This window comes from Ctenopharyngodon idella, chromosome 5 (genome assembly GCF_019924925.1).
Source record: "Ctenopharyngodon idella isolate HZGC_01 chromosome 5, HZGC01, whole genome shotgun sequence".
NCBI lineage: Eukaryota > Metazoa > Chordata > Actinopteri > Cypriniformes > Xenocyprididae > Ctenopharyngodon > Ctenopharyngodon idella.
In genome coordinates, this window is record NC_067224.1 from 21,789,561 (window position 1) to 21,810,000 (window position 20,440).

The following is a 20,440-nucleotide window of genomic DNA, read 5'->3' on the forward strand; positions in this document are numbered from 1 at the left end:
ACACTGTCAGTTTATCAGGTATTCTGAAAGCTTAGGCAGCTGACTTGTTGCCTTGCTGCTCTAAGCCAATGACCTCATAGCAATGTTTGCATTCAGAGGTACCGTCCATATATTAATTAAAGGTGCCCTACAATCTATTTTTCACAAGATGTAATATAAGTCTAAGGTGTCCCCAGCATGTGTCTGTGAAGTTTCAGCTCAAAATACCCCATAGATATTTTTATTATACCATGTTTTAACTGCCTATTTTGGGGTGGGATTAAAAATGCTCTGATTCAGTCTGTGTACACCTTTAAATGCTCGCGCTCTCCGCCCCCAAGCTTGTGACTCTATTAATCATTGCATAAATACTACAGAAGTTGTTCACACAGCAAATATAACTCACAAAATGGATCTTTACAAACTGTTCGTGATGCAGCATATCAGATCACGTAAGTATGGTATTTATTTTGTGGATGTTTACATTAGATTCTGAATGAGTTTGATAGTGTTGCATGGCTAACGTGGCTAAACTACACACTTGGAGAGATTTATAAAGAATGAAGTTGCGTTTATGAATTATACAAACTGCAGGCGTTTAAAAAGGAAAATAACGACATGGCTCTGGTCTCCGTGAATACAGTAATAAACAATGTTAACTTTAACCACATTTAACAGTACATTAGCAACATGCTAACGAAACATTTAGAAACACAATTTACAAATATCACTAAATATATCATGTACCATAAACAGTTATTATTGATCCATCTGCCATTTTCACTATTGTCCTTGCTTGCTTGCTTGCTTGCTTTATAATACCTGCAGAACGTCTGATGATTCAGCTGTGCAGCTCCACGACCTTAATACTGCCTTGAACATGGGCTGGCATATGCAAAAGTTGGGGGCGTACATATTAATGACCCGACTGTTGCGTCACAGTCAGTGTTATGTTGAGATACGCCTGTTTTTTCGTGGTGTTTTTCACGCACGAGATTTACATATGAAGGAGGAAACAATGGTGTTTGAGGCTCACTGTATGTCATTTCCATGTACATAACTCGTATTATTCAACTATGCCAAGAAAAAAACAATTTTAAATTCTTTTAAATTTCATGTGAAAGTGAGTCATTAAAACTGTCTATTTACTAAGTGTAAATAGGAAATACATATGCCATAATCAGGGCTTGACATTAACTTTTTTTCAAAGTTACTAGCCACTCACTGGCCACAATTTCGCTGTTGAGAAATTACATTTTATATGATTAAAGTTAACTTTGGTATGCTTAAATTAAATTAAAATTACTTGATTTTGAGTAATTTTACTTGATTTACAAAATTTAAAACCCTTTCAAATGCAGACTGACCACCCAAATCAAGACTACATTGCATATCAGCTGGTATGTACAGGTGGGCAAGGGGTTGGTAATATAAGCATAAGTTATTTTTATTAGGCTATATAAAAAGAACAAAGAAGCAAATTACAAATACTAAATTTAAAAATGTATTATATATATAATACATAAATTTATATATATATATATATATATATATATATATAAATTTATTTTATTTAACGTCTTCTGTTGTTTGATTAGCATTAATGGCAGACAGGTATTTAATTGGGCTGCTGAATGCATGGACATAATATACTGACACATATTCAGTTTTTACCCACCTGTTTACGTCCACTTAAGCCATAACCGACTGTATTCACGCGAGATACTCCACACGATGGGCATTTTGACATCTGTGTGTGCATGTATTTGACTATTCAGGCGCAAGAACTGATCGCGCGCAAGAGAGAGAGCGCTTCTGTTGTGTGTCATTCAGCGCGATTCCACCTATCCCGCCTTCACTAACAGCAAGTTAATCGATAAAGAATTGTGATTGAATTGTAATTTTGTGATACGACGAGCTTGGCTAGGCTGTAGTCTGAAATTATATTCAACCAAAGTGGCTAGTGGGAGTGGCTGTCTTACCCGCCACAGCTGGAATCTACCCGCATTTGGCGGATTGGCGGGTGTTAATGTCAAGCCCTGGCCATAATAAGTGGTAATCTAAAAAGGTAACATCTAATTAACTGCTTTAATTTAAGTTAAAAAAAAAAAAAGACATCACTGAACCATTAATTAATTTATAGGCTATACCAACAAAATAAATTCTGGGCAAGAACTCTCTGCATATCCATGCAGCCTAGCATGGATAAGAGCAGGGAGAGCAGCAATGATTCAGGGGAATCATAAGGCCAATCCTGACTGAAGAGAGGAGGAGCTGGGGATGGAGGAGGGTAATTAGCTCCTGAGAAATGCAATAGCTGCTGATAATACTGAGGAGCTTATATATGGATGCTGTGATAAGCGTCTTATTCCTATAGGTAGACGTAAGTCACCTGGGAGTCAGCTGATGCGAGCTTGACTGATGTCACCTGCCAGAACTGACGCTAACGCTGGATTGTTCCCAATATAGTCAACACGGTGGTAAACGTCAATAATTGCGAGTGTGATGATTAGAACAGTGCAATAAGCAAGAAGTGAAAGTGACTTGCCAGTTACTTTGTATACTTTTGCTTCAATAACAAAAATAGTTCCAAAAGAAGTCAAAACCAATGGAATGATTCAATGATTTACTCATTAAGACAGGAAGTCATTTGTTGCCACCTACTGGCATACTGATGTAACTTAATATAAGGTGTTATCACATTTAACTTTCATAGCTGTGTGCCACTTCAGTGTTATGTGGCCCACATTGGACATTGTAAATAGAGCTGAAATATCATTAAAAAGGCGTGGGCCACTTTATGACTAATTTAGATAAAAAATTTGGTTTGGTTTATTTGCTTTGTTCTTGGCTAACATGTGGTTATGCTGTGAGCTGCTTGTGGCCCAGATCTGGCAAACAGGAACAGCGGTTGGGTTAAATGTTTGCCCAACGTGCTGGACAGTTTTATTTAACCCAATATTGTTTAAAAATTACTATATGGCTGGCTTAAAATGAACCCAAAATAGGTTGGAAATAAAAAATACATAACATAATTACTAGAGGCAACAATAACAATCAAAAGGTGAACATTTATTAATAAGCAATTTAATAAATGTTTATTGTTTTAATTATTATTCATTAAACTTATTAATAAATGGTTATTTATTAAACATATTAATAAATGTTCATTTCCAACATACTTTGGGTTAATTTTAAGCAAGCAATACAGTAAACATTTATCCCAACCGCTGGGTTTGTCCATTTTTAACCCAGCATTTGTTTAGAGTGCAAGGATAAGTAAACAAAAAGGTGATAAGTTCTTTTTACACATATAGCCAACATAAATTTTAACTTAAACTGTTTTTGTTAAATATTTGTCATCCCCAAATCTGAGTACAGAGATCTCTGACTACATTCCTAAATCAGCTTAAAAATACAGTTGTTGGAATGGAATGACATGTTAAGGACCTGTTTTTCTTTTTCTTCATTTTTAATTAAATGATTTTGGGCACTATAACTATGGTTATGGTTATTATACTATAACTATACCAGTGGTTAGGCATGACACGGTGTTATTTATTTTTTCATTTATTTGTTATTTTTGTGATTACATTTTATTTCCAGTCTGTGGGAACCAGGAGAACCAAATAGTTGGTTGGGTGAAGAGGACTGTGGGGAACTAACGAAATCTGGGAAACTGAATGATGCCCGCTGCTCGATGTATTTCCAATTTATCTGTAAAGCACCAGCTACTGAAAACTAACAAATTAATGTGGCACTGTAGATTGCCATGCCATTAAAACAGATATATTGTCTGCAATGGAAGTAATTAAACACAAACTTACAGAAATAAATGAGGAGTCAAATAGACAAATCCTGTAAAAATGGTCAGAAGTGGGGTAAACAGCGGTTTATAAATGTTTTGTGAACAATTACAAATTTAACTAACATGCAACATTAGCAAATCTGAAAATGAGAGTTGAGTGTTTGTGCCTCAACTAATCACAAAACACTTATTTAAAAAGTGAAGCTCATGCATAATACTTTCCTATAGAATTACATTTCACATACACACTTCTAAGCATCATCATAGAACCAGATGCCTGATAATCTATATTCAAAGTTTAATTCTCTTCATGCTGTGTACTATATGTGTAGTTTTGGTAATATTCTGTATGTTGTTGTCATTATCGAATAATTTGTGCAGCTGACAACTAAAAGTTACGAACAACCACAAAGTCATTCCCTGCAAAAAGGAAAGCAACAACACAAAGAACGGCAAAAACAAGACCAACAAGAGTTTTCTTGTGTTGAGTTCGGAGGTGGCACTGAGCCTCTTTCATTGATTAAGGGGGCATTTTCTGCATTCCGGTCTGTGGATAGATTTGGATTTCCATTATCCTCTGCAAGAATATAAAACACAGCTTATATAAAATATAATACCATAGATTTTTTTAAATTCTTTCACATTCCTTTATTTATTTTTATAATTATAATTAATTATGATATTACATTTCTAAGAGTTAAAAAATTGTACTGAATAATGAAGTAATAATGTAATGAACAGTGTAAAGCTTGGAATACTTACTATTCAAGCAATAATATGAAGTCAGTTTCTGGAAGGGAAATTAATATATGAATATATTTGTATTAACTACAATAAAACACACATTCAACTAATCATTTCACTTTGGACCCTTTTCACATTTCCAGGTTTCACTGAAGGAGAAGTTGTCATGAATGGGTAAACCTCTGTAAAGACTACAGTAAATATGATTATTGCTCTCCTGATTGCTGCAATAAAAAAAAAAAAAAATCCATGATAGCTTTTCCACGAGTTTCCAAACGAGAAAAAATATATATAAAGAGATTGATTACAGCAGTCAGAAGAGGAAAAAGGTGTCAAATTTAGCCTACCTTCAACAAAGTATAGTGTTATAAATACATAAAAAAAAAAAAAATGGAACTATATAAACTTTACTAGATTTTTATGTTAATAACTGTGAAAACACATCACCACAGTTTGTGAAAAGTGTCCATGGTGATCAACAGGCCTACCTTTGATTTTAAGTACTTTGCAGTTTTATCAATTGCGTCATCATTCTTCTGACATTTCAGTAACCCACTTTCAAAAAACAGACAGTCCACTGCAAATGTGTTCTCTCTCTTTATAGCATTGTTGCTGTCTGATAAAATTTTCTCAGGGTCAAACGTATGATGGAGCATCACCATGATGACTGGCGTGGAATCTGTAAGGCAGTTAAAAGTGGATTGTTAATTGGATCATAAAAGAAAAACAAAATCGGTTAAGTTTAATTAATTATGTTTTATCATTAATCTAGCTTCACACTTGTGACCTTTCACTTGATTAAGTTGTGACAATGCAGCATCAATGTCAGTTCCAGCACGAGAAGCAATGGGGCAGAAAAACAGTATGACGTGACATTGCTCAGGGGAAGAGACCTCCTTCAGACCAGATACTTTTCTACAAAGAATGTTCTTGAAATCGACTCTGAGACAATCCATTGTTTTGTCCTGAGTCCAAAATAAGCGGGGAAAGATAAAACAGTTAGACAACAGATACAATTTAGAATACTCCTAATAAAGACAGTGTTCATACATCTTATCCTATTAAGAACAAAAACTTTCATTAAAACTTTATTTTATTATATTAAACAATTCATTAAGTAATATCCTTCTCATTTTCATTCCTGTTAAAAATAGTCTAAATATGACATGTCAGCATTTTGAATTACAAATTACATTACTGGCAGTTTATTGTATGGCTCTATGTTTTCAAATGGATGAATTTTTTTAAAGACTATGGCCTGCCTATATATAGGCCTACACAAGCCATAGCTGCATATGTCTACCATTTCCATATTTACTAAAAAGGTATAGTAATAATTAGTATATAAATAATGTAAATAATTTTTTTTTCACTCTGTGGACATTTAAAACTATTAAAAAATACTAAAAGGACAAATAAATACAATATATCAAATATACAAATTAAATACAATTTTTCAGGCAGGTCTAGGCTACTAATGTAATACTATAGACATTTAATGTAAAAATAAAACACAACAAGACGCGAAAGACTGTTGTCACATTCTGTTCTGTTTAGTTTCAGTTTTCATGGACTTTTTTTATTTTTTATTTGTCACGTGTCTTTTGTCTCCTTGGTTACCGTGATTATTAGTTCATTCAGTTCAGCTGTGTTCACCCCATTACCAGCAGTATTTATGTCACTCTGTTTTAGTTCTCAGTGGTCTGGTCTTGTTTCATGTTATATGTGTGAACCCTACCGCCTCTTTTGATCTGTACCTGTTTGAATTATTATACTAAACTGTGTGTTGGAACTTTATTTGTCTTCATCCTCATCTGCCTGCCTATGCACACACTGTTACAGCTATGACTAAACGTTTAAATTGGCAAACTTGAAAACGCATGCAAATGATAGACATGACAATGCTGTATTGCATTGCAGTGACAATTCCGTCAACGTATTTCACCGCAAACATTTTTTTGAGTATCAAAGGCTCAAGTTGGAGTCAGGCCTGGCTCCAGCTTTGCCATGTGACATTTCTGGTGTTTTAACATATTATTTTATTTTATAACAAAAGGGGTAGGCCTTATTTAAAGGTGCCTCAAATATCCTGTTGGGTACTCAAGGAACTTTAAAATGTATATTAAGTGCCTCAAAACTCTTTCTCCGACAACAGGGTTACTGGTGGAACCACTGACAGTCTTTGCAGTTCTTGCAGGAACTTATGGGATCCTTGAAGCACTGTGTATTGAGTTCTGAGGTTCTGGAGTCACCTTTTCATAATATCATGAGACCTCAAAGTTAGTGATGGGGAGTCGACTCCAAAAGAGTTAGAATAGCCCTAGAGTCAGGGTCGAGTCCAGCACAGGAATCGGAAGGAAATTATTTTTACTCTGACTTTAATAACAGTAAGTATGCATATTATGCTGAAATACAAGTTTGAAGAGGAATGAAAACCTCTTGTAGACCTGAAAATTTGCACTCGAACAGTGCCGCGATTCAGGAAGTAAAGTAACCTGCTCATGAGTTTTAGCCGATTATGATATATTTAGTTAAATAAAACACATATAAGGGATGATAGTGTTGATGATTTACCTTAGATATGAGCAAGAGCGAGCCGGCAGTTGTGGCCTAATGATTAGAGAGCCGAAGGTTGCGGGTTCAAGTCTCAGTACCGGAAGAAAATATAGGTGGGGGGAGTGAATGAACAGCGATCTCTTCCACTCTCACTCTGAGATGCCTATGAGCAAGGCACCTAACCCCCAGCCCCAGCAAGAACAGCTGCCCAATGTGTGTTCACGGTGTGTGTGCACGTGAATGGGTTAAAAGAGGAGCACAAATTCCGAGTATAGAACACCATTGGCTACACATCACTTTTATTTTTTATTCGCACATAGCGAGTGCAATCAGGGCAGCAAATTTATGGCAATCCACTGTCTCCTCTAAAGATTCTGTTTGCAGGCACGCAGCAGAAAGCTGCCTTCTTGCGACATAGGCTACAGTAAACCCGTGTCATTTATTCTGCTGCGCATAATAGCAGATCGCCTGAACGAGGTGGTCTCAGCCCGATTACAAACAAACTCTGGGGCGGTTCGCTTGTGGTGTGAACGCAATCTAACCCAACGAACCAAAAGATATCATATTTAATGGCTTAACGGGAAATGTGTTATATAAAATGCAGCAGTGTTTGACTCTTTGCGTAAGCACATTAGTTAGGCTACTGCAGTTAAAAACCAAAGAGCACCTCTTCATCTTAAAACGTTGTGTAATCGAGCTTCTCCGTGCAAAAACGCTGTCCTGACAAAGCCTTGATTCCCGCTCTAGCAGCATTATAACATTCATATAGGCCTAGTGTTTGCATGTGTCTCGACACAGTTAATCTATTAGACAGTGCTGGGAGATACAGAGAGAGCGCGCTTACGAATGTAGTACATAATATAACAGCGGGAATGACGGTCTCGACAGTAGGTACTAAACAAGCCACTGGAAGGCAAGCCCGCAACCTTTAGCCAAAAAAGCGTGACGGCTAATGCTAACTGGCGGTACCTCCACAGGGAGTTTTGAACGGTGACACGATAGGCTGAGGTGCCGCACGTGATTAAGTTAGCCGCTTTCTCCAATGGAAAGAGATACAGACCCTCTTATCTCCCTATAATAATATGATCTCTGTACTAAACAAGCCACAATAGAGTACCTCAGGGATGACGTGTTTTTGTAGGCCAACACGGAAGTTAGCGGCGCACGGGTTCCCTCGATCGAAAGCCAATGCATTTTTCCCATAGACTTTTGGAAAATCGCAAAAAATAAGCTCTGTGTTTAACAAAGGGTTATGACACTTACACGTTTTGTCTATCAAGATAATCTTTACAAGTTAACACAACATTTATACATTTTGAAGCCTAAATAAAGTCGTCAGATATAAAAAGCTAACAGTAGGCTGTAAACGGACTACAGCACACCATGGCCGCGGATCAATGTCACCACCACCAATCTTCCTCAAACATTATTTAGAAAACAACTTTATTTAAAAACATGCTCGCTGATTATGATCTGCGCTGTGTATGAATACTTATCCACTTTTTCATGAGAAATGCTGTCCAGATGTCCTGTTTGTCATGATGACGTCTAATGTCCCAGCCAAAGGAAGTTGTCCCTTTTAGCAATTTGTTAGCAACCGCCGTTTTTAAGACACAATAAAGGTTTAAAAAAGTTTATAACTGGTGTGTTTTATGTCATAGATCAAAACGTAAAAATATTTAGAGGCTTTATTAACCACAGACCTTATTTCAGGCGATTTAGCAAAAACCCATTCAAAAAACCCATTGACTTCGGGGCGATGGAACCGTAAGTCCTAAAATGCTAACTCGCTTCCAGGTTTTGCCTACAAAAACACGTCATCCCTGAGGTACTCTATAGACCTTATGTAGCTCCGCCCCTTTCCAGCGCTGCGCTCTTTGTCTTTTGACTTCCGGTTTGTATTTCCACAGCGATCTTACGTATTTATGAATGAACTGCTCACTTTAAAATCTTCCCGGTCTACAGACATTTGTTAAGACATCTGCTTTAAACATAACAATGCTCATGATAACTTTCATTAACTCTACAACAGGTAAATCCACTTCACCAGCTAATTATTCTTTGACAGCGATGCCATAGAAATATACAGGGCTACCGCGAAAACGGAAGTTCAAAGACAATATTATAAAGATGGCGGCGCGCTTGTTTCTCTGGTAAATAAGGTCTATATGCTCATGAAGCGAACTTGTCAATCATTTTAATGGGTGACGCAAAGCAAACCCTGACCAACCAACAGAGAATGAGAATGTTGCGTCACAGCGTTTTCACTCGCGTTGCATTTCGGGAAGACGTCGCCATATTAGCAGGATACGCTATCCGTTGCCATGGTTACTTTGACAGTGAGACCGAGAGAAATAGCGTGATGTTTGTTTGCATTTTTGCGATACGCCGGAGTTTCTTGGAAAGAAATGGATAATGAGGAAGCGAAAGGAAAGGGGCTCTATTGGGAGAGACTAAATAACACCGCCAAGCGTCGCCAAGGGACATTCTAAAACGCTTAACGTGGCTTAATGTACTAAGACAGTGATATTAACAGACCAAACTCACTAAACATCATACTAATAAAGTATACTATGTAGGCCAACAAAAAAATCAGATGAGTCCTGAATGATCTCAAAGCGTTTACGTTATGTCTTTTCCTCCCATAGAAAAAACGTTATAAGAAAACACTTAATATGGCTTAATGTACTAAGAAAGACAGTGATATTAACAGACCAAACTCCATAAACATCATAGGGCCTACTAATAACTATGTAATACTGTGTACAGAAAAGCAGTTGAGCCCATAATGTGAACGCGACGTGTTTAAATTCACGAGCGTTTTCCCCAGAAAACTTATAAAGAAAACGTTTAACGTCGCTTAATGTAGCCTCCCAGCAAGCAATTTTATGTCTAATAGCCGTCAAAACATAGCCCGGCCGTCTAGGCTAAAACGAGGCAAAATTTAGGCTGTCAGTGAAAATCTAATAGACGTCTAACCATAACCCAAGAATAGACTAGTCATCAATTAGACGGCTATTAGACGACTACATATTTATGTCTAATAGACGGTGAATATGGGTCTAGGCTAAAACAAGGCTGAATTTGGGCTGTCAGTGAAAATCTAATAGACGTCTAACCATAACCGAAGAATAGACTAGTCATCAAATATACAGCTAATGAATGACTACATCTATACATGTAATAGACAACAAAATAATGTCTAAAGGATTCTTTTCTCTTAAATATAACAGGTTCTCATAAATGACAATCCATCCAAACAAATTAAATGGTTTTATATAGAAAAAGAAAAAGAACTCAAGATAATACAAAATGATAAAAAAATAATGAAAATTAAATTTATACAAATACAAATAAACTTTTTTTTTTAAATATGGAACATCTTACAACTTAACATTATAAAAATATAAAACATTGACAAAAATGCAAAATAAATTTGCCTTGCCAAACCAAAAACTCATATTTTCATATCATAATGATCAAAAGATTAAAAGATAGGCTATATGAGGCTTTCGTAACAAATAATAATAGGGTGCACAGGTTTCATGTTTACCCCCTTGTATTTAGATAATTAGAGAGTTTTAGGGCACAAGGAAACACTACAGTACATGTGCATGTAGCATGTTAATCTAACCACAACATGGCTTACTCTGAGTCTGCACTGTTACCCGCTAAAATTTCACTGTTCATACACATGATAACACTGTACATAAATAATGAACGCATGTCACAATGAAAAACACAGATACTTACAAGACCAAAAGCAGCAAAGAATTTGCTTTAACATTTGCTGTTGCTTGCTCTCCAACAGTTGTAAAATGGCGGAAATGTTTATCGCGAGATTAGTAGTCATGTCTCAGTAGAGCCACGGTTGCCATCTAGCGCTTGAGAATTGTAATTGTACATTTTTATTTAACTTAAAATTAAAGACAGTCATATATGTGTGTGGTATATATATATGCAAAAATATGGTGTCACACAATGTATACTTGCATTTGATGGTATATCATGAATCCCACAAGCTTTGTGGCCGAAAATTACTTAACACTATTTTGGTTACACTCATTGGATGGTCTGAATCAGGGCTATAGCCAAGTCGTAAAAATTAAGACTATAGATTGCCTCGATTTCGCCGCGTGGACTAAGCAGACTACACATAGCCTATCCAATTCAGAGCTAAATCGTGACTACATATAGACCATGTCATGAAATGCCACTTACAACTTATAGAAATCATTGACATTGCGAAAATGATGGTATATCAACCATCTCATGCACTTCCTGTCCAAAAACTACAATAAATCAGGATTGACTATAGGTGGGCTACAAATAGCCGGTCTGACTACGAGCTAAATCGTGGCTACGCACAGCCTACTCATATAACATGTCAAAGATATGAAACCAAACACCTTGTAATCACTGTTGACTTTGCTTACATGATGGAATATCATACATCTCGCAGGTTATTTTGGCAAAAACGACATGTAACCAAATTAAAGATTATTTTGGCTAAAAGTGGGTTACACATAGCCGGACTATATCGGGTCTATAGTTAACCGAGACGGTGAAATGACGGCTATTGCTTGCTGGGCTAAGTGATATTAAAATATAAAATTCGGCACAAACCAATTTTTATGTATATTATGCTTTATTAGTATAGTGTTTACTAAGTTTGGTCTTTTAATGGCACTGTCTTTTTCTTTATGGGAGGAAAACACGTGTAATTAAATGTGCTGCGTTCATATTCTGGGCTCATCTGTCCGTAGTAGGCTATGCGTTATTATTATGGTGTTTACTAAGTTTGGTTCATTAATAACACTGTCTTAATAAATTAAGGCACGTTAGGCTTTTTCACATTATGCTTTTTCTCATTATGCATTAAGCGCTTTAGACTGTCCCGTCGCGGGGGAATTTAAAATAATTCTCTAAAACCTTACTACAGTATATATATATATATATATATATATATATATATATATATATATATATACATACATACATACAGGTGCTGGTCATATAATTAGAATATCATCAAAAAGTTGATTTATTTCACTAATTCCATTCAAAAAGTGAAACTTGTATATTATATTCATTCATTACACACAGACTGATATATTTCAAATGTTTATTTCTTTTAATTTTGATGATTATAACTGACAACTAAGGAAAATCCCAAATTCAGTATCTCAGAAAATTAGAATATTACTTAAGACCAATACAAAGAAAGGATTTTTAGAAATCTTGGCCAACTGAAAAGTATGAACATGAAAAGTATGAGCATGTACAGCACTCAATACTTAGTTGGGGCTCCTTTTGCCTGAATTACTGCAGCAATGCGGCGTGGCATGGAGTCGATCAGTCTGTGGCACTGCTCAGGTGTTATAAGAGCCCAGGTTGCTCTGATAGTGGCCTTCAGCTCTTCTGCATTGTTGGTTCTGGCATAACGCATCTTCCTCTTCACAATACCCCATAGATTTTCTATGGGGTTAAGGTCAGGCGAGTTTGCTGGCCAATTAAGAACAGGGATACCATGGTCCTTAAACCAGGTACTGGTAGCTTTGGCACTGTGTGCAGGTGCCAAGTCCTGATGGAAAATGAAATCTGCATCTCCATAAAGTTGGTCAGCAGCAGGAAGCATGAAGTGCTCTAAAACTTCCTGGTATACGGCTGCGTTGACCTTGGACCTCAGAAAACACAGTGGACCAACACCAGCAGATGACATGGCACCCAAACCATCACTGACTGTGGAAACTTTACACTGGACCTCAAGCAACGTGGATTGTGTGCCTCTCCTCTCTTCCTCCAGACTCTGGGACCCTGATTTCCAAAGGAAATGCAAAATTTACTTTCATCAGAGAACATAACTTTGGACCACTCAGCAGCAGTCCAGTCCTTTTTGTCTTTAGCTCAGGTGAGACGCTTCTGACGCTGTCTGTTGTTCAAGAGTGGCTGAAACCCATGTCTTGCATACGTCTGTGCGTAGTGGTTCTTGAAGCACTGACTCCAGCTGCAGTCCACTCTTTGTGAATCTCCCCCACATTTTTGAATGGGTTTTGTTTCACCATCCTCTACAGGGTGCGGTTATCCCTATTGCTTGTACACTTTTTTCTACCACATCTTTTCCTTCCCTTCGCCTCTCTATTAATGTGCTTGGACACAGAGCTCTGTGAACAGCCAGCCTATTTTGCAATGACCTTTTGTGTCTTGCCCTCCTTGTGCAAGGTGTCAATGGTCGTCTTTTGGACAACTGTCAAGTCAGCAGTCTTCCCCATGATTGTGTAGCCTACAGAACTAGACTGAGAGACCATTTAAAGGCCTTTGCAGGTGTTTTGAGTTAATTAGCTGATTAGAGTGTGGCACCAGGTGTCTTCAATATTGAACCTTTTCACAATATTCTAATTTTCTGAGATACTGAATTTGGGATTTTCCTTAGTTGTCAGTTATAATCATCAAAATTAAAAGAAATAAACATTTGAAATATATCAGTCTGTGTGTAATGAATGAATATAATATACAAGTTTCACTTTTTGAATGGAATTAGTGAAATAAATCAACTTTTTGATGATATTCTAATTATATGACCAGCACCTGTATATATGTGTGTGTGTGTGTGTGACAGGTGGTGCTTCTGGGTCTTTCGTCAGTTTTGTAGCTGGCAGGTCGTACGGGTCGATGCTGTTAATGTCAAGCATTTTCTCTAAATGACGCTGCTTGGCGGTGTTATTTAGTCTCCCCCAATAGAGCCCCTTTCCTTTCACTTTCTCCTTCTCTTCCCAAAAAACTGCACTGTATCGCAAAATTTATTCATTAAATTAATCTGCTCTCTCTCTCTGTTGCTCTTTATCTCGGGCTCGCTGTCGCAGTTACCATAGCAACGGATAGCGTATCCTGCTAATATGGCGGCGCCTTCCCGAAATGCAACGCGGAGTGAAAACATCGTGACGTAACTCCTCATTCTCTATAAGAGGACAGTTGTACTCGCATGTGACTTGCATAAACACATTATGGTACGCTTTGAAATATTGCCTTGTGAAAGCAAACCGAACCAAGACGAAACTGCAACATTGTAACAAATTAAGTCCCTGTTTCGGAACAATGCAATCGATCTACAGGTGTGAAAATGTGAAATCAGACCAACGCTGCGGGACGGGGCACCGGGAACAGTCGCGCTCGGAATCAGACCGCAGTGTGAAAACGCCCTAACTCTAACAAAACATAACCAAGGCGATTCGCCTGCTCCTGGTTACCCGTTCCAACTCAATTAAAATGTTATTGTTTTTGCTCTTTCGTCTAAAGCGCTTAATTGTTACCTCTCTCTGTTAATCTTGTCCAAATATTTTAGGTGAAACAAGCAAGCAGCACTGGAATGTGGTCACAACAGTATTCCATATAATATAAGAGCAATATTTAATTTCTGATGGAAGATTATCCATTTGTATTTTACGTTTCTGTGATAATGCACTTTAAAATCTCATTCACAAATAATAAGCTTACCCAGGTAAGTGGGATATTTAACATACATAAAAAAAAATTAACATAGCCTACAAAACGCTACTCACCGTTTTCTTCTTCAGATACTGAGAGTGTGGTTTGTGAGGTTTGAGCGCTGAGTCACTGAGCAACACTTTCGTTTTCAGTTTATTTGCTAAACGTTCTTTCGATTCCACTTTCGATATAACGCTAATAAAGCTCTACAATTACAGTGACAGCACATGCAGGCTGCATGCGTCTGTTTTTATAACATGCTTAAATAATAAGCAGTGTAGCTACAGAAAAGAAATCTTTAACTTAATTTAAGATGTGTGATTATTGTATGAATTTTAACAACAGTTTTTTTTTGTACTTTATTGGCATACTCAAATTTTCTTTCACAGGCCAACACTAAATGAAATGAAAGTACAACAAATATATTTAGAAAGTGCAAAGTTCAAAAAGAACCTGTGATCTAAATAATCTGCTTGACCCAATTCTTCTAAGAAAAATCTGTTTTTTTTTTTTTAATCCAAAATAAACTCATGTTCCAATCTGTGTTTAACCTTTATCCCATCCTGATTTAACATCTCATAAACACATTCACAAATGATTTAACACATGTAAAGTTCGTATGAATCTTCCAGTGGGATAGGTCTATCTGAAACTCATGAAAATGAATTAAATACAGAATAAATTTATCTTCAGAGGCTAAGAGTGTTGCATGCGGCTTGATGACTACATTAGACAAAATATGCCACTTCCGTATTTGCATCACAGTGTAACTAAAAACTTTGAACTTTAACTTTTATGATTTAATAACCCATATTTAGTATTATAGGCTATAATAATCATCATCTGATTTGCTGAGTTAGCCTACTGACTAATTAGAAAATACTGTCTGTTCTGTGAAAAATCATCCATGTGAGAGCTCATTGCACTTGTAGCCTATATTTTTAGCATATCTAGCAGTTTAATTCTTGTAATGTGGAGTATTTACAATAAATGCAAGACATTTTTCAGCAGCCCCCTTGTAAGTCTACTGGCGCCATCTAGTGGACCCCGAGAAAGTTTTAGCCGGACGATCATTGCTCTGCAGTTCGCTAGATGTCAGTAGTGCGCACGCAGATTGCGAACCACCACAAATCAACACAAGAAAAAGAGTGGTTCTCTTACTAAACTTCCGGACATGGCGGAGAAGAAAATAGCCGGTATGTGTGCCTTCCAAGTAAACGTGTGCATCAGTTGGCTGATAATAGTGCATGCTAAAAAATAAATAGGCCTAAATAAATATAACGCAATACTTGTAAATCTGTTTCCAGCCCCATGTTTCTTATTATTAACAGCAGAACATGTAAACAGCCTAAATATTGCGTAACACTACCTATTCTGTAATCATGTAAATCCAGCTGTAGTTCACATTCAGATGATTTGTCCTCCTCAGTCCGCTCGCAGGATCCCAACCAGCGGCGCGTGCTGGACAGTGCCACGCGCCAGCGCCGTTTGACCCGCCAGCTCGAGGCGCTCGAGAAAGACAACTTTCAGGACGACCCTCACGCGAGCCTCCCGCAGCTGGTCAAGCGGCTGCCACAGTTCGACGAGAGCAACGAATCGAGTCGGTGTTACGCATCATTCAGTCCCCATCCATTTACATGTATTAAATATATCTCTACGAACTGTATCCGACTCAGTAGCGTTGACGGTTTTGTTGTCTTTATGTTGATTTTAAGGCAAGCGGAGGAAGAAGACAAGGGGCGATCATTTTAAACAGAGGTTCCGGAAAAACTTCCAGACACTTCTGGAGGAGGAGGTAACGCAATCGCATCTGTCACTCATTGGTACTGCGAGCTGAGAAACATCCCGTGAGAAACTCTCACACAACTCTCTTTTCTATGGTGAATGTCACGGAACCTCAAAAAAGTTATATTTTTCACAAAGAACATGAACTTATTTGTAAGACTATTAAAATTACTCATAAATTAGAAAATGGCATTTGAATAAAAGTCATTGTAAATCTTCAAAAGTGAAATGTCAGAGCATAATGTAACAATGTAAACTTAATATTAATTTTAAAACTAAGCTGCTACTACTTTTATTTTTACTAAATATAATTTCTTCTCTTTTTGGAGTCCTGGAAATATTTGTGCCATTCACCCTCACACATTTTTTTTCCTTCAGGACTTGAGTGTTAGTGAGGGTCCAAACTATCTGACTGCATGCGCTGAGCCCTCTAAGTTTCCTCAGCGTCATTTCTGTGCAGTGTGTGGCTTCCCTTCAAACTACACCTGTGTGTCATGTGGAGCTCGCTACTGCTGTGTCCGATGTTTAGGAACACACCACGAGACCAGGTAACACACACGCTCATGCATGTGGGGGTGGAAGTCAACACACTTCTTCCAAAGTGACACCAGATAATAGTAATGCAAGACAACAGAAACAGTTTTGTTACCACACACAGACACCACAAGAAAAGATGACAGACATAACAGTCAGTTCACCCAAAAAATGAAATTTAATTTACTCATTTCGGCATGGCTTTCTTTTTTCTGCAGAAGACAAAGCCATTTCGAAGAATGTTTTAACTATTTTACTAGATTAAAATAATATATAGGTTTGGAAGGACATGAGGGCGAGTAAATATTGACAATTTTCATTATTTATTTAAGGTCAAGATGAAACACTAATATGGCATATGCTAAACTGATAGGACTAGGCAAGATAAAATGAGTGTAAATTGTGCTCCTTGTCTTTTCAGGTGTCTAAAGTGGACGGTGTGATCAGTTCATCTGTCCTGAACTCCTATCAAAAGCAAAGCAGGCTTAGGAGTCATACTGCACTCTTACAATCTTATGTTCCTCAAAAGCATCACAGCCATTTACCTGCACAATAAACATATTGAGGTGTATATTACTAGCAGGCCTAGGCCTGGATGCTAAAATAACAATAGGTCTTGCACCCCTCTGTACAACAAATAGGCTGTACTAACTGAAATTCCATATAATCAGATGAAACGGATAAAGTATTTGCCAAAAAGAAAGAAAAAAAGAGCATCTGTTGAATTGTTGTATTTGGCATTAATTCTGTGCCCAGTAAGCTTTGGTTTGTTTTTAAATATATAGAGAATGACAGTGAAAAGTGTTTTTGGAATAAATTAACCCAATTGGCAGAAAGAAAAGACATCTTATGGTTACAAAAGCTAAAACATATTCTATGAAAAACAACATGCTTATTCGGGGATGTCTTTTATCATAATTAAAGTGGGTACAATGGTTTTTGTATATGAAGTTTTGTAATTTAACACAAAGTATTGTTTAAGCTTTTTCATGTAAATATATGTACATAATTGCTTATCTTATTGTTATAAAATGCTGTTGTTTGAAACAAATAAATGACTAGTAGTGGTAAAAATGTGCTGGTTTTATGATCTGTTTTTCATAGAGAGGTACTTTAAAGACTTTGCACTTATACATGCCACTGACCAAAAACATCAAAACACATTTATAAATCATCCATGCTTCAGATATTAAAATAATTCTGAACTGGTATTAATTCCATACCCCCACCCCATACTCATTTACATAATCTTTTCATAATGAGCACTAACATGGATGAAATTTTGAGTGCTTCAGCAGGGAGAACTGTGATAAAGGTGAGCAAATCCTTTCAACCTGGTGACTAAAGTGTTTTTGTGAGTTCTTTTAAGGCACATATACAGCCCACAAATTGGATTCATTCATTTGGTTCATTTTGAGCATCATTTTGGAGAACTAAAAAGCTAAAACATTAACATGACATCAGTACAAAAACACGTACATTTTCCTCTTCTTGTATCTGTCCCACATTATATTCCAGACAGCTATTTCATTAACTTTGTGTTTTCCAACATTTCTAGATGAAGCGCAGCTCGTGAGTGTCGGCAAGTCCGTAGCTGGTTTTATGTCTGTGGAAAAGTTCAGACAGAGCCTTCATGTATAAACTGTGGTAATGATCCACCTGTTCCTGAGATGGACTGTCAACCTGAGGCACTGTAATGGGATGGCCCACTGGAAGACACAAAGGTACACTGCAATCATATAATAATTATTCACTGTTTCAGCAGCAGACAGATTAATAAGTGTCGCTACCAGAAAATCATTTGAGAAGAAAATAATATGATGTAAGAAGTCTTTCGAACTGACCCACGGTTGTCACAGGACGTCTGAATGGCAGAAGCAGCCAGCGCCCCCCAGTGAAGAGACATGGAGCAAAACCCATAATCTGCTTAAAAAGAGCCTGCAGCCGTCGACCCATACTGCCCTCAGGCAGAACCACCTGCGGAAACAGCTCGTTCTCACCAAAGGAGTACACGGGAACCAGGTCAGCCCTGAGCACACAGCAAGAAGACGATGTAGTTAAGTCAAACGTGCAAGTGAAAAGTATTTATTAAGTTGGCAGTTGCTGCTTAAAATGTGTAAATTTTATTTCATCTTTACAGTTGCTATTGCTGCATTTTTCAGGGTTCCCACACATTTTTTACCAATTAATTTCTCCATTACTGTTTCGTTCAAGTTCTACTTCCTGTCTTTCTAGTTAAAATTATTGCCATCTTCTATTTACAGCAGTATTTCTCAACCTGGGGGCAAGACCCACTAGGGGGAGTCAGCAAACTTCCAAATCTTAAAATGATATAAAATGGCCCGGTTTCACAGACAGGGCTTAGACTAAGCCAGGATTAGGCCTTAGTTCAATTAGGGCATTTCAGTAGCTTTTATAAATGTTCACTAGTTAAAAGCATTACTGGTGTGCATCTTGAGACAAAACAATGGCACTGACATATCTTTAGATATATTAGTATAAGTTGCTTTCAGTTAAAACAGCTCAAACATGCATTTTAGTCTAGGACTAAGCTGTCTGTGAAACCGGGGGAATGAGACACATCAAGCTTCAAAATAGGTTAAAACAGCAAGATGTATAGAGTCATTGTACTTATTTTAGTTATTTTAGTTCTCACGGTCTTGGAAAACCTAGATATATGAGGGAAATTTACAAAAGTCATGGACATTTTTATAATGAATAGAAATTTGTCTAGTTAATGTTTTTGACTCAAGGAGAACATCATCTTGTTTCGTTCTTGTCTCTTTCTCACCCATGTTCAAGGGCCAGTCGTACAAAGCCTTTCCTGTGTTTCATGACTACGGTGTTTATTCCTGGAGACGAGGTAAGTGATTCCTCTGCCCCACCAATGATGATGACCACAGCGTTACCCACACCAGTACGGCTCAGCAAATAATCCAAACTCTCTTTACTGACAGGCAACAGACCTGAAAAAGAAATAGATGGAGAAACACTTCATGTTTTCTTGTCTCTCTCAGTGAGTTTTGCTTTATCTCTTTTTCACTGACCTGCACACAAAACATATTCTCTGAAGAGAGGAAGGCGAAAAAGTCCAGCCAAGATTGCAAGTGTGGAGCGTATTCCAGGAAAGGTTTCCGCAAATCCGTTACGGTCTGTGCTGAAGCATGAGAACGCTCCACAACACATGATGCCATGGGGGTGACAACCCAAAACATAGTTCTTATTGGGATTCAATTCAGCAGTCTTTACCAACTGAAGGAATAGAGGGTCGAAGAGCAAGAGTAGGAGACAAAAAAAGATTCAAGAGGTGAGACTGAAGAACAACTAATGTCTTATGTCAGTTACTGGGTATTATAATTGTGTTATTTACCTTCACAGGAAAATAGTCTCGGAAGTGTTTCCATACTTCCCAGTTTCTCACAAACTTTGTTCTTCTGCCACCTAGTGGACAGAAAACATTAACATTTTTCAAAAAAAAAAAAAAAAAAAAAAAACATGGAGACATTTCCCAGAATATCATCTTTTGTGTTCCACAGAAGAAAGTCATAC

The 20,440-nt window shown here is 37.3% G+C and overlaps 2 protein-coding genes across 5 annotated transcripts in view; one reads left to right on the top strand and one right to left on the bottom strand.

The window, feature by feature from the left end:
- The first annotated feature begins 15,492 nt into the window (after nt 1–15,492).
- On the top strand, nt 15,493–17,967 carry znhit1 (zinc finger, HIT-type containing 1). 2 transcript variants are annotated; one of them, XM_051892953.1, is made up of 5 exons: nt 15,603–15,768; nt 16,002–16,172; nt 16,288–16,367; nt 16,736–16,905; nt 17,313–17,967. In XM_051892953.1, the coding sequence occupies exons 1-5, from the start codon at nt 15,747–15,749 to the stop codon at nt 17,332–17,334; spliced, it is 465 nt and encodes a 154-aa protein (XP_051748913.1). In that variant the 5' UTR covers nt 15,603–15,746; the 3' UTR covers nt 17,335–17,967. The 2 variants fall into 2 exon arrangements, with proteins under 2 accessions (XP_051748914.1, XP_051748913.1); XM_051892954.1 differs by lacking the exon at nt 16,736–16,905 and having other exon boundaries at nt 15,493–15,768.
- mogat3b (monoacylglycerol O-acyltransferase 3b) overlaps nt 17,957–20,440 on the bottom strand; it is a 5,549-nt gene continuing 3,065 nt past the window's right edge. For 2 of the 3 annotated variants that reach the window (XM_051892944.1, XM_051892943.1), the window contains exons 4-8: nt 20,262–20,332; nt 19,939–20,143; nt 19,683–19,857; nt 18,736–18,920; nt 17,957–18,600 (exon numbers count right to left, since the gene is read on the bottom strand). In XM_051892944.1, the coding sequence (XP_051748904.1) occupies nt 18,446–18,600; nt 18,736–18,920; nt 19,683–19,857; nt 19,939–20,143; nt 20,262–20,332 (791 nt within the window). In that variant the 3' untranslated portion in view covers nt 17,957–18,445. Of the gene's footprint in view, nt 18,621–18,735; nt 18,921–19,682; nt 19,858–19,938; nt 20,144–20,261; nt 20,333–20,440 lie in introns of all 3 variants that reach the window. The other variant, XM_051892945.1, reaches the window with a different exon arrangement.